This window comes from Opisthorchis viverrini, assembly GCF_000715545.1.
Source record: "Opisthorchis viverrini unplaced genomic scaffold opera_v5_6, whole genome shotgun sequence".
NCBI lineage: Eukaryota > Metazoa > Platyhelminthes > Trematoda > Opisthorchiida > Opisthorchiidae > Opisthorchis > Opisthorchis viverrini.
Window position 1 is genome coordinate 933,579 of NW_008751662.1, and position 14,519 is coordinate 948,097.

Below are 14,519 nucleotides of genomic sequence, written 5' to 3' on the forward strand. Positions count from 1 at the left end.
GGCGATTCAGTAAAGCTATTTAGTTGTATAAAATCTTGATTTTCCGTGCAACTTTCTCCTCCCCAGATGAAGACTCTCCTGGCTGAATTTGTTTATCTGACATATGGTTAAAGTCAGCCTGCACTTCTTATGTTTATGGAGGCAGCACGCGGTTCAAAAATCTTTACAAAACGGCCTAATTTTTCCCTTGAATATTTATGTTTTAGTACAGATATATGAAATTCAAAAAGTGAAGAGAATCCTGATTTATTTCATACTTGATTGTTTGGATTAAAAAACTATCAATTGTACCTACAGCCACATCCATGAAGTAAGTGTGCGAAGTAGTCCAGATGCTACTCGGCGTAAGCATACGGGACGGCTGAAGCTTCGCCTTACTTTACCGTACAGTAAAATCGTGATGAAATGTAATGCAACAGGATTTCGCTCCTTTTGGGCCGTGTCATCTGTCTATATCCATGGTCATGAGAAGATTCGATTCCCGGACATCAGAACTGCTACTACAGCTTCACAACTGTACACGTGAACCGCATGAATTCTCATGACTGAACAGGCATAATTGTCCACGAAGTGATGTTCTTGATTTTACCCGATTTCTCGAACAAGGATCCAGTAATTGCTCCGGCTGTGTTGATGTAGTGACCTAGCTGTACGGAATTCACTGTCAGGTGGCATTACAAAGGCTTAAATCTTGTTAGGCAATTTTCAGTCAGTTGTAGGCTATTGCGAAACTGAGAGAACTAAAATTCACACCTGATGTGGACTCATCAGAATAAGTGAGCCAGGATAAATCGGTGGGGGGTGGTCAGCAAACTTGTGAGAAGTTTGCTTTATAAAAGGAGGACTGTTCAAATGAGAATAGTAGAATTTTTGGATTACATACATTCAGCAACCACTTACAATTCAAACTGGACTATCAAGCACTGCGCCGCTGGATTATTGCTCTTTTCAAGGATAGCAGTGGGCTCCTCAGCTAGCGGTTGTCTAGCCTGTTTGGGTTCATCTGGGCGAAACAAACGGTCACAGACAACTGGAGTGAATCGATAGTAGTGCCCATTTTCAAAAACGGTACTCGCAGTGAATGTAGTAACCACAGAGGTGTTAGTTTGACGTCTGTCGTGACAAAGCTTCTGGGGTCGCTGGTTCTTCGTCGTCTTACGGTGGCATACGAAACACTGACTCGTGAGAATCAAGTGGGATTTCGACCGGGTAGAGGCTGCGTCGACCACATCTTCACACTCTGTACTATACTTGCTCAACAGGGTATGCCCCAGAAGTTTGTAAACATAATCCGACCCCTATATTCACATACTTCAAGGTGGATGGGAGTGTATGATGATGAGTTCACTAAGAGCTCCCCTACAAAAGATGGAGTCAGATGAGGATGTCCACTCTCCCCATTCTTGTTCAACTTCGTCATTGATGAAATAATGAGGCGAACGCTGGACGGTATTCAAAGATCCGATGTTCAAATTGTTGCTGGTGAGAGTGTTGTCTATCTGGAGTACGCAGATATCATCGCCTTCATCTTTGAAAGCCAAAGCGAAGCACAAGCCCTGTTGAATAGGCTGACCACCACCATACCATCTTTTGGCCTTGTAAAGTCATGCTTCAGAACGTACAGTCTCCGAACGTATGCTTTGGAATTCAGGGAGAATTAAAGGAGGTTGTGGAAAGCATTACATACCTTGGTAGTTATTTTAGCTCTGACGAAAGTGTGCCTGATAAATACAGTGCAAGAATCTCAAAGGCTCGAATCACGTTTGCTAATTTGTGTCACATGTGGCGTCAAAATGCATCTAACTAGATCTTAAGGGTCGTGTTCACCAGGCTACAGTAAAGACTGTGTTGTTGTATGGGCGCGAGACATGGCCTCTGCGGACAGATGGTGTGAGGCATCTTCAGGTTTTCGACCACCGATGTCTCAGAAGCGTGGCTGGTTTTGGATGGCGTCAGCGTGGCGATTAGAAAACAGGTATTTTGTTGTGCTGCAGGTACTTCAGTCAGGGAAAACATCCAGCATCACCGGCCACGATTGCTCGGCCATGTGCTACGCATACTGAAACTCAGTCAACCGAGACGAATACTAGTCTCCATGCCGCCTTCAGGATGGCGCAAACCGCGAGGTGGACAGCACATGACTTGGCAGAAGGGCGTGAAAGAGATCACGGAGAGTTTGGGTGTTGTGGGTGTTATACACCTTCAAGGAAGGGGTCTCCGTGACGCCAACTGTGCTGGACTGGAGAAGTTGAAAGAAATGGCAGCTAATCGATGTCAGTGGCGTTGGTGATGTCGGTTTCTTTCCAGATTGTCTGATTGAGTGGTTGGAGTGTAGGCGTTTCAGAATGCTTGCCATAGGCCAGCACTAGGTCTCATCCCTTACCCACTCCCTTTCTCTTCTTTTCATTCTGGGGCTTTTAATATAATTATATATGTATATATAATTGGACGAACTTTATGGTTGTACCGCAGTGATGTTGTTGCCTTTGATGACGATGATGAGGAGCGTACCCGTTTGACATATCACTTAAAGGATAATTTGTCCTCCGGCCACCGAGTTCTACTCATTCGAGACACGATTCAAGACATAACATCTGGCAACCAGTTTGTGGCTGAACGCACGTCACTAGTTATTCCGTACGTGAGATGACGGCAAGATATTTTTCCTGGTGACTTTTCCATAGAACCCTTTTTAGGAGACAATGACTGTCCCCGTAAGCGAATTAGAGCGAGCACTCAAAACGCCACTTAAATTTCTGGCTAATGGCAGATGCGCCGAAAAAGTTTGAAACCTTGAGCACATCTAATAACCACTGAAGTAGGCGTCAAGAGGTCTTCAGAAGATGGTTTCAGTCGGAAAATGCCTCTTTCCGGGAGGATGTCAAGCGATGATCCATCTGACTCGTAAAAAATGTAGGCGATTGAATATACGCCATGAAATTTCTCAGAATCTCGGCACTGTTGAATGATTCAATGAATGATTGCCTGAAAATAAAGTTCTCTACATTCCTGAAAGTTTGTGACTCGGTTTATAACTGCATCGGCAGTTAAGCAGCACTTTGAAGTAATAGACAGGTTAGATACTTCAGAAGGATGTCTCTGTTGCAGAAGAACGTTACTGTGTTTGCAACCAGCTGTTGAACGTTACGGCGAAAAACATGGATGCGAGGACTTGAAGATAGCAGCCTGAAACAAGTGCACCCGGAAGTTCGTCTTTACAAATTGTCGTCATGGCAGAGCATACTGATTGATTGAGAGTACTGTTGTTGCCATGTTTGGTTCAGCTGAGTACCCCCAATCTTGTTGAGGGTTTTAACAGTAATCGCACAGGGTGGGGTTTGCCCCATTAGTGACCTCTGACAAGAGGTTTATCCTACATCATCAAAGGTGATAAATTTTTCTGAGTCACAATCACTGAACCAGACTTTGAAAGTATCCCACAATGCTGATGTGTTGAAAACTTCATTGTAAATCCAGTCGATCAGCTTTATCGAGAATGCAGTAACCTTGTAGTAAGGACAAGTGCGTCCTGAACTGTAGCACTTTCCTTCTTTCATTCCGTCTCAACGAATGCATTGTGCTTTTATTCGAGTTCCGAATGTGTGAATTTGAATTTTTTGAATTAAAACAGTATGAAAAATGATATGATGTGGCAACATGTGATACAAACTGCAATTATAATGTTTACTAATGCGCATATAACATAAATGATATAATATTGCAGTTACAATAATAATATGATGATGTAACATAACATGCATAATATAATTTATAAATTATAGCGTACGATGCCCACTATATAGCATAGTCAACATAATATATAGCATAGTATAACATAGTAAGATAACATAATATATAACACAACATAATATAACATATAAATTATTGTGAAGGAGAGCTGCTTCTGAGGATCGAAAGAATGCGCATTTAGAAAAACGTCTTTCGTGCACAGAACTTGTGCCACTGCATTTTTAACACTGACCTATTCTCCAGACGCCCCTAAAAATAGTGCCCCTGAGCAGTCATATGAGTGAAACTGTGTGCAAACACAATTCACTGCTTCGTATAGTCCGGCACTGGTTTCCGTTCTGTTCACCAAACATCCCTTGGTTCAAGTCCGATACATGGTGTCAGGCTGGAGGAAACACGTTGCCTGGATCTCGTTTGGGTTAACGTTGTGGCCGTTCGCACGTGCTTGTGCACCCATCTATGGATATGCAACCGGGTGCTGATGTCACGTTGTGTAGCTTTATCGGGTTCATGTGCAACTACGTCACTAGTGTGTGGATCGGTTAGTTTTCTGTGTACCTGTCTAGGCCTGGTTACCCATAACCATGTCTGTGTGCCCCATGCGTGCTGCCTGTGTAACCTGGACCCGATCCGCACAACGGTGGCATGTGCACACACACACACACACATGTTCACGTTCAGGCTTCCGGCACAGGTCGTTAGCTAGCTAGCCAGCCAGCCAGTCAGCCGGCCGGCCGGTCAAACCGCCGCTTGCTAACCGTCGACGTAAGATTAGTTGAACTACGCCGACAGTTGTCTTTCTCTCACTCTCTCTCTCCACTGTAAACTATAAGTTCAGCACGACGGGTTAGCATCATCAGTGGTAGCAAGCGTATAGACCGTGCTGCCACCTGGAGCATTCTCCAACCCGGAAACTCATACTCGGTTCGGCTGTCCTACTGACAACGGCGTGTAGGACTGTGGCGAGGTGCTACCTGGTGCCACATAACCTAACATGAATAGCCTGGAGCGACAGTTCACACGTCAAATATTCGACAACTGTGACGCAGTGTGGCAAACACTCTGTTTCAACTTCGTTCCGTTGCATCAAACGCCTTAATTTACCTGAGATGGAAACTACATTTGTCCGTCTAATTAACATCTAGTGGAACCAATCGATCCCGAGAAAAATTGGTTGTCTACTTGGATGATGTATTTATGCATTCTAGAACCAAAAGACTCACAGTTACACAAGTGTCATTCACCATTAAAACAAGCATATTTTCTTACAGAATTCTGCACTTTTCCGTGGTCCGTGCAGGAAATCACCTTTGGATTTGCACAAATAATTGGGACATACATTCGTTCATCAAAATGACAAACTGTTTATGGAACCGCAATTCGCAAAGCATGGATCCTACTTGTCAAAATGGACAATATGCTGAGACTACCTGGTCGCTCAAAGTGATCTTGTCGAGAGCTGTCAAGACACTGCTGGCACTGTGCTGTTCAGCGGCGATAGTATATCTCAGTTTCTTCCTTTTTGGAGATCCACTGTTCCTAGATTCTTGCCAACCAGGACTCTACCTAACAAATTCAGATTTGCCTGGGTTTCATGTGTTCACAATACAAAACATTATGTCTCATAAACGATTCGGCTCGAATGTCAGAGCTCGAAACCATCAATTATCGATTTCGCTGGATTTAGAAAACCATACTTTATCTCGCAAAGTCAATCGAGACATGTTCCATGGCGCGGCAAATGATTTATGGAGTACTGAGTTGCAAACAAACGTGAATGGTAAGTTTTTTGTCATTTTGGACTTTTCTGTAGATCAATGGACCGGTTCATCAGCTTTTTTTGCGTGCTTGATCATTGTTTTGGCAAACTGTTTGCATTGACATTTACATGGTTCGGCTCTGTCCTGGTGCGCACACGATTGTGTAGACCTCACTTTTTTCGGCTGGCATTTGAACGAATTATCCGCCGTTCGTTCGTACATATCAAGACTAATTTGGGTTTTTCTCTTCAGTGCAGTTGAGTTGCGTGCAATTTTCTTTCTACTTACTCCATTTGCACCATTTATTCAAGACCTGGTCCATGGGTCACGGCAAAGCGCGGTATACCCGGTATACTATCGTATTTTTCCAGAAACTTATCCCAGTATGGAAGATTCTACAATGTAGAACACTTATTTCGTGTAGAGTTCGGTGAATTGTCTTAGGCCAACGTCAGTCTCAGGCACGCGAAAGGACCGTTAGCACCAAATTAACAAGCATGAGTTTCACACACTGTTCTACCCATCACTTGCATTAAGTTATCATATAAGCAGACTGCTTAGGTGGAAAACGGGGTTGACCGTTAGCTTGTTCAGCTGTCCTTGTTGGTGATCAGTGAGGCACCGATACAACAAGATGGTTAGTCTATTCCTTCTGCGAAGTGAGCAGAGTTTAATTAGCCGGAAAATGCAAAATCCAATATGCCGGGAAGCAACCCGTTGATGTTCTATTAAGTCATACCCGTCTATCTATAAACTTAATAACCGAGAGAGGTTACCACGATCGCTCACTAACAACGGAGTGATACAGCCGCGCTGAACGGTTAGTTCAACCCGATGCCATTATTTATTTATTTATATTAGCGGCCACGATAGTATGAATGTGGCATGATACCACTGTCAACCATTTAGCGGGACACTGGCAAGCGCAGGAATTACCTGCTTTAACCTCGCGCATGTACGAAAGTCACTGACCATCGTTTGACAGTGAATGTCCTTCTTGAGAAACAATTACTACGGGGATAACTCCGAAATTATGCTTGGATCTGCTCTCCATCTGTCACCATGGCAACCAAACCCTGAACTCATAAGCGTCTGTTCTGAGGATGGCTTAGAATTCGTGAATATCTTGGAAAATTCCGACGAAATGAAAGATCGTTTAGTTGGGTGGCGAACGCGCATCCTTGTTGAAGGCTATCAGAGGGCGATAGGAGACGCTTCAGATAATTAACTGGAGAGGCAATTCAAGTTGCAACAAAATGCTCTATTTGTTGAACCCAAACGTTTTGGTCTCGTGGATAGAAAATCGACAGTAAATGTCCCAAAAAAACTAAAATCCTCAACTGTTATCCAAGGAGCGCCTGGTACGTCACTGTGCGTAAGCACCTGGTTACTATATGGGAGGCGGTAGGCAATATATTCGCAACCAACAGGTGAGCTCTTCAGTCGGAGAATTGAGTGATTCACCCTGCAACTCCGCATACGGTTGCAACTGAGAAAACGGGAGTACAGTGGATTCTAAGAAATGAACGGCTCAAGTTTAGTCATCAGACTTGTGTTTACTTCAAAGAAAGGCAAGATGTGGGTAACAAGAAAAGTAAATGAGATTACATAAAAGCGGAGCAAATGAAAAGACACAACCACTAAAAGATAAGAATGACGGGACAGCGCGTCGCCGAGTGACATCCTTAGTAGTGTGCAGTGCGAGTTAACCGCTGTACTGATCAGACGTTCGTCGCCGAAAAGTTAAGTAGTCAGACTACTAGTCGGATGGCCGTGGGCCAAAACTTTCTGGATTTTCGTGAGATATGCACAGTAGATTATTCCCAATTAGGATGAAATAGCTATGCATGTATATTTTCAAGGGCAGCTGTGACGTGTTATTTTCACAACCGGCTTACGGTGGGTTGAATGACTAGGATTGAACAGGTAGCTACCCATCCAGCTTCTTCGGTTAGAATAACTCAGAAATGCGCGAAACCTCAGGAATTCTGACTATGGGAGACATTGAAAAGCTATGGGGAACTGTATCTAAAACACTCAAGATGATCGTAATGCATCCTAAGTTACTGCAACCAGACTACTCTTACATGTGTCTGTTTGGCGTAACTAGCACTGCAAGGAACTCGCCAGCAAACAGTGAATCGGCGGCCATATTGTCAGAGGGTTACAATTACTGTACTTCCACTGTGCCCATTTTCCTACTGTGTTATTAAGTCGTTGGCTTGTTCGCTGAGCTGGGCAATTTGATTGCAAGCGTTTCATCACCAGTCGAGTTGCCATCATTAGTGCGTTATTGGAGATCGAAGTTGTGCGTCGGGATGTGTTAGTGGTTGTGCATTGAGTAGCGTTACGTGTGTGTTTTAATATACGTGCTGGTAGCCGGGGATGACCTTTGACCGCGATTAGTTGTTCGGTCGGGTTGTTCTATTGGTTGTTCTGTTATCCCGTGTCCTCATTCGCCGATGCCCACGTGACCTTTGAGCCTGGCATCCCTAGCCGTCGTAGTCTGGTCGATGTTGGAGTGAAATTTGTCAAATTACCCAGCTCAGCGAACAAGCCAACGGCCATTACGCTACCTGAGCTACCGACATTTTCCTCTATAGAAAACAGACTTATTTATTAAAAGACCTACTCAGTGCCTCGGTCAACGACAGTGACACTGCCAAAGAACAAGGAAACGCCTCTAGGTATTGGGCTAGATTTGTGTTCAGAATGAGGAATATATGGGATTCCGAAATAGATTACTTTTAGTCACAGCAAAATTAGAATTGTTCGTCACGTTGAGAGAGAACCCCTACAGAAATCTGAACATTGAATGAGCATTTGGAAAGCCAACTGTATCTGATGGAGCAGTCTGCAGACAGTCGTGACCATCTTCTCCTTTGCCTTCATTACTCACAACACTTGGACGTTTACGACTCATTTGTATCGTATGATTCGATTAGTGTGGGCTCTTAAACCGAGTGTTCCCGTCCTCGAGCCTCCTCGTATCAAGAAGACTAACTATCAGAACGTAACTGCACGCACAAACGTTGGTTTACAGTCAAACACGCTCAAATTCACCAAAAGATAAACCTTCTTATACAAACTACATTTGAAACTTTGGGGACGATATCTCATTCCCTTTATGGTTTTTTCGTAATTGTTTTGGAGTAAAGCTCATTCGCATTCACCTCATATTCTTACAAAATTTGAACTTTCAGAAGCTAGTATAAGTACGACTCCGGCTCTCTTAGAAATGTGAACCAAATATTTTGTCAACAGCTATTTTGAATCCGCCAGGCAGAGATAAATTTCCAGATGTTTTTAGGATTTTCCCTTTACTAAAATTTATCGATCTGCATTTGTGTGACACACTGATCCGTCCAACCGGTTTACATAACCGATTCGGAAAAACTGAGTGTTATTCTTATGACGTAAGGCTACTTCCGCAAGCTTACTTTGTTGTAGGTGTGTCCTTAGGGAACAGTTCCACTAATGTGGTGCACAACAGTGTCTGTGTGCATACTGAGGCGCATAAGTCACCCAAATGAACAGAACCGGGACTCCCATGTCTGTGTTTCCTAGTCCAGATGTTCACTGGGTCCAGTGTCCTTCGACGCCCGTTAGGATCCGTAATAATGTCACTTTCCTATGTGATCCGTTTGGTGCGGGGTAGTCAGCGATTTGGAGAAATTGTGGGATATCCAAAGTGCTCATTTACGCCAGATCATTGACAGTAATTTATAAACCCATTCTGTCATTGGTCAAACATTCTTTTCCCGGATTGGCAAATTACGAGTTTTTTAATTAACGTAAAAATTGCGGAATCCATTATCAAACATGATGACGGTCACGATTGAAGCCACGATTGGAAGGAAATTTAGAGGCAGGGGGGGGGGGAGGATTACAAGGGAATGTCACATTTTGTGTGTGAACTGATAGCTTGTGCGTGTAAGGAATATTCGGTAATTGTAAAATTGTCTCCGTTCCAAGTGTACCCATTTGTCTTGCAATATTGTAAAGTTGTGAAAGAAGCTAGATGCCTAAATAAAAGATTAACCCTAAGGGAGGACAAGTACATCGCAAGACAAAAACAAATGACGTTCGCGCTTAATAGGGGAAAGTAGAAAAAGACTAGTAGAACTCATGAAGGAAACTACTCACAAGGTTGCTGATAACTCTTCGACAGCCCAGGACCGGTTTCGCTCTTCTTGGGGCTCATCAGATAGGCGCAGTCCACGAGTTTCCGTCAACCTTATGTTCTACTTGAACCCAAATTGCACTGTTTTCGAGAAGCACACTCATTTGAAAATCAATTTGGTTTTGTCACTAGTTTCCTTTATGAAAATATACTGCGATATCTCGAATATCGTGCCAACTGAATCACGAGGCGGCCTGTGTGCAGCATATTCAGTTGGCGGGCATCATAAACGGGAGATTAAGTTGAGTCTCTCGTGAAAACCAAATTGATTTGCAAATGAGTGTATTTATCGAAAAGTAGAACTCATTGTTTTTTTAAGTTTAGAATGTGCAGCGTCGACATGTGTTTTTTGTTATACAATTCCATAAATGTGAAGTCATCCAGCAAAGCGAACACAACGCTTATGTTTAGCGACTTAGGGTTACAAGGCACGGATTCAAATACGAGCGTACCTAGACTCAATACACTACTCATAACATTGTTGAAAACCTCTCGACAGCTCACCAACGGTTTTGTCCCTCTTGGTACTCATCAGGTAGGGACAGTCCCTCAGTTTCCGTCAACCTTATGTTCAACTTGAATCCAAACTAGACAGTACTCGCACATGAATTTGGTCTTGACAACAGAATCTCTGGTCGCTAGACTCAAGAGACTGATAGAAAACATTTGAATTGCAATGAACGAGTTGATGAAACGATTTTTTCCCGGGAATTTCCATACACATTATATGGCCACAGTGTGGCAACGGGTGATTGGCGCTCAGCTGTCACAAACAACTTAGGGACAAGCGAACTATATAGGGTGGAATGTAACTTAGAACCCCCATGAAGGCTACAAGTCGCAACGGACATCACAAATTACCCGCAGGCTTTCAGTAAATCTGGTGTATACACACTTAGCTGTCTTTTATCAAGATATCCTCCCAGCTAGAAGATGTCATCCGAGTATCATCCACACTAAAGCCTCCAATAAATCATTAAAAAAACATTTTTTGTTTCCGTTGTTGAACCTAATAACTTTCCGATACACAAACGTGATAATTTCATCATCATCGGTTCCAAATTTCATCTTGGTGCTTGCGGTAGTTTATAGATAATTCCCACTGGCGCTACGTTTTTGGCTACTATCAGATATGATATGAAGATCCCGCCCAACTGGATTCGACATTCGCACACACCCAAGCAACGTGAATGCGCGCACCGCACACACCAGTATATGCATGCGCACGCGTCTGACAGGCTCCAGGGTAAAAGCTGTTGTTTTTGCCGGGTGCATCATTGCACTGCTGCAGATTCACCATCGATTGTGATAGTGCGTAATAGCAGCATGACCAAAGGCTAACCATATCGCCGTATCAACACGTATCAACATACTACTGACGGATGTATTCATAAATATATACATATATGTATGAACAATATAATTTTTGGAGCATGTGATTGTGAACGATGCACACCTGGTAGCTGCAGCAGCTTTGTATGTATATGGGAGGCGATTTTTCTGAAACCATGAAGAAACTATGCTAGTAGTAGTAAAAATATACACGTTGTAGAGTGCGAAATATTGATCTATCGATATTTGTGCAATATTTCAGGAGCCTGTTGGTAAAGAACGCTCGAGTCAACCATTTTGAATATTTTTGCAAGCCAGGAGAAGCCAATTCATCTGATGTCCTTGCACTACTGAGAACGAAATTTTACCCCCACATCCTAATGAAGACACCATCCCAAAAAATGACCTAATTACCACGATAAATGGAAATAATTTATATGTAGGAAATTTTATACGCAGGATGATCGAATCCACAAAAAGACTACTTTCTACCATCCATTTCGCTTCAAGTAAACTCCTAAAGAACTGTTTTGATAGACATATGAACTTTCGCCAAAATACGTCATGGCTGTCAGACTGCGACAGGCGAAAAAAACTTTTAATTAACTACCAGAATTTGTTTGGAGCGGCGTTGATGTCTGTTTTCAACTTAGGTTAATAGCTCTTTATTTTCACTCCGGAATACGTCCGGAAATGGAGTTTCCCCTGTGTTTTTTACCACGATAAATCAAAAACAGCGATATAAACCCCTGAACTGAAAGAAGCCAGCTACTAACGAAGTGCGTGATCATTATCCCAGCCTTTTTTCGTTGCAATTTCCTATCATCTAGCCGCCTTGTGACAGTCAGCACTGAATGTAAATAATACAGTATCTAGATTTACATTAAAGAATCGTGAATACCACTGTACTTTCAGAGAAATTCGTAGGGGTCGCGGTGTGCCAAGTGCTTCCACCATTTCATTGCAATCACTTCTTCAAATGACCTTCGTATTTTGGTGCTTACGAGTAATTTCTTTGGTTGAGATATGTAATGTTATATCTTGGATATCGTAACAAGTGAAACATGAGGTGGCTTAGTGCAGTACATTAAGTTGAACGATATCATAAACTGGAGAGTCAGTTGGCATTCAGTTGACTCCCTTGAAAACCAAATAGGTATGCAACTAAGTGAATTTTCCTTGTTAGACCAAGTATTCTAACCTTATGATGTGCGATGATTTAGAATATTTTGCCAAATTCAGAGCATATGAACAACAGGGGAGAAGTATAAACGGGTCAGCGTACTGTAACGCATAACGTCTGAAATCGCAGAAAATTCCACCACATAGTAAAATCAGATGAGATGCCTGCGCCTCTTGGGAGGTTGCCTAAGGGAACAGCCAAACTAATCCTTTTCACGAGAAAGTGAGTGTGAAATGCTCTTAACGTGGACAACTTAGGAAGAATTTTCATGAGATGTACTCTTTACTTGAGGCGATGCTTTCTGAAAAGAAACTTGAAACTCAATTCCAAAACAATATAAACAATTACTGTCCTCTAGGATTTTGCTACGAGCGCGCAGAAGACATTAGTTCAAAGGAGGGCTGTATAATTTCCGAGACTAAGGAGAAAATCTGTGGTGGACAGTTTGCTTGAAATGGATGAAAATGGCAGGATGAAAGCCACTAAACCAAACTAGCGCCGGGGGATAGGAAAATATACTCAACCTAATTTGAATGTCCAGTTAAACACCCAAGTGAACTTCAAGTTTGAAGTTGGATCCTACATGTATTCCGCATAGTGAGCTTGATACAAACAGCGTTTCCGATGGGTTATTTTAACTTTGGAAAATCGTCTTCCTTTGGAGGGAGAAAAATGTTTCGCACCCATTTTTTAGTTTTACGAGCGTATCAAAATCGTTTTAAAATCAAAACACACACACTTGGAAAACTTCGATGAAGAACAAAGACCAAGGAACACATGTTTACGTTTCATGAGCCTCTACATGACACGTTGATAGCTGCAGCTTTCTAAGACAAACGAAACAACGGGAGACAAGAAAGATCTTCCGAATGGTGAGCAATAAGTCTCGGTTACCTAACTTGCCTTCGTTAGGGAAGACGGTTGGTTGTGTGAGGAGAATTCATCCTGTAAGTGAAACCAACCCAGGACGCTGAGAAGCAGATTTTCTCGGATTCATTTAGAGGACAAATTTCTGGGAGACTCTTTGAGGTGGCCAAGTGTGATGGGGGAGGTGTAGTCTAATTTTTCTAAAGAGAACGAAGTGGAAGCTGGAATTTTATCATCTCAGTACGATTTTTGGGTTCTAGGTAAACACAGAGGAGGATCTACTTGTGAGTTTAGGGGCGTTATATTTGACTTCCTCGGTAGAATTGAGCAGTCAATGAACTTCACCGAAGAATGTCTAAATCCAACGCGCCTTCAACATACGTAATTGAATCCGAGAACTCATCATTTATCAAAATCGGTCTACTCCCCATTAGATTCACTATCCCATAAAGCTATCGAAAGACTCATCTGCTTGTCGGATTTGGGCTTACTTCACATGTCTTCAGGGATTTTGCGATATGCCCACTTTTTATTTCAGACACCAAACTTCCAGGCTGTATAAAGCTAGTATTGTCATCATACCTGCCCACTATATGATTGCGAGCTAGAAGGCGTGCCAGTGTTACACATTTTTACGGTTTCTTGATAGACTTCTCTGGATAGCCATTTCAACCTATAGTCACACCTTGCTTGACTCGTTTGCGCGCTGAATTTGTCTAGATATTGCGGCATTGATATGTTCGTGGACAAATTGAAGATAGAGTTGTGGGTGAAAAAAAAACAGTCCCACCTAGCAGCTGGTTGCTTTATCAAATGTTCCGAGTAGAAACGTGTAAATTCTCGATTGCCAGAACCAGAAATGAAGCGTATGTTTCCAAACATTAATGCATTGTCAGTGGATATATAACATATATGTGCATATTTATATATTCCTAAGAGAAGCGAATGAATTTGAGACCGTTAAATACCTTTTACTAGGTAACAGATTAACTTTTCAAAAAATTTCCCGGCATTGATTTAAGCCTTCTGCTCACAGATCGATAAATAACCGTGGTACGCGAGTCGTATAGGGATATATAAGTTGTCCATGTGCGTGGGTGTACATGGAAATCTACGTATCGACAGTAATCTTCTGGTTCACTTCCAAATAAATAATACTTATAATTGAGACAAAGTGGACCGGAAGGGCATCGGAAAACTATTTATAAACAGGAATATGAGATTTTTTTCGGAAACATTGTCTAAGTAGCTAAGTATGTTTATCGATACCAGGAGGTCATTAGAACTCAAATACATTCATAAATCACGTTTACTTTTCAGGGCGTGCATTGCATCGTCAGTAGTAAGTGTGACAATGTAGCATCCTCTGGTTCATCAGAGTGGATCATCTATTTTTATTTGGTAGTTCCACTTCCAACAGTTTCTGGCGGATACATTCTTCGGG

General features: G+C 42.4%; 1 protein-coding gene across 1 annotated transcript in view; it reads left to right on the forward strand.

Annotated features, from left to right (window-relative positions):
- Positions 1–4,628: 4,628 nt before the first annotated feature.
- T265_00600 (hypothetical protein) overlaps positions 4,629–14,519 on the forward strand; it is a gene marked incomplete at both ends in the record, with an annotated part of 103,880 nt that continues 93,989 nt past the window's right edge. The window contains one exon of the mRNA XM_009164428.1: positions 4,629–5,530. Within this exon, the coding sequence (XP_009162692.1) occupies positions 4,948–5,530 (583 nt within the window). The remainder of the gene's footprint in view (positions 5,531–14,519) is intronic.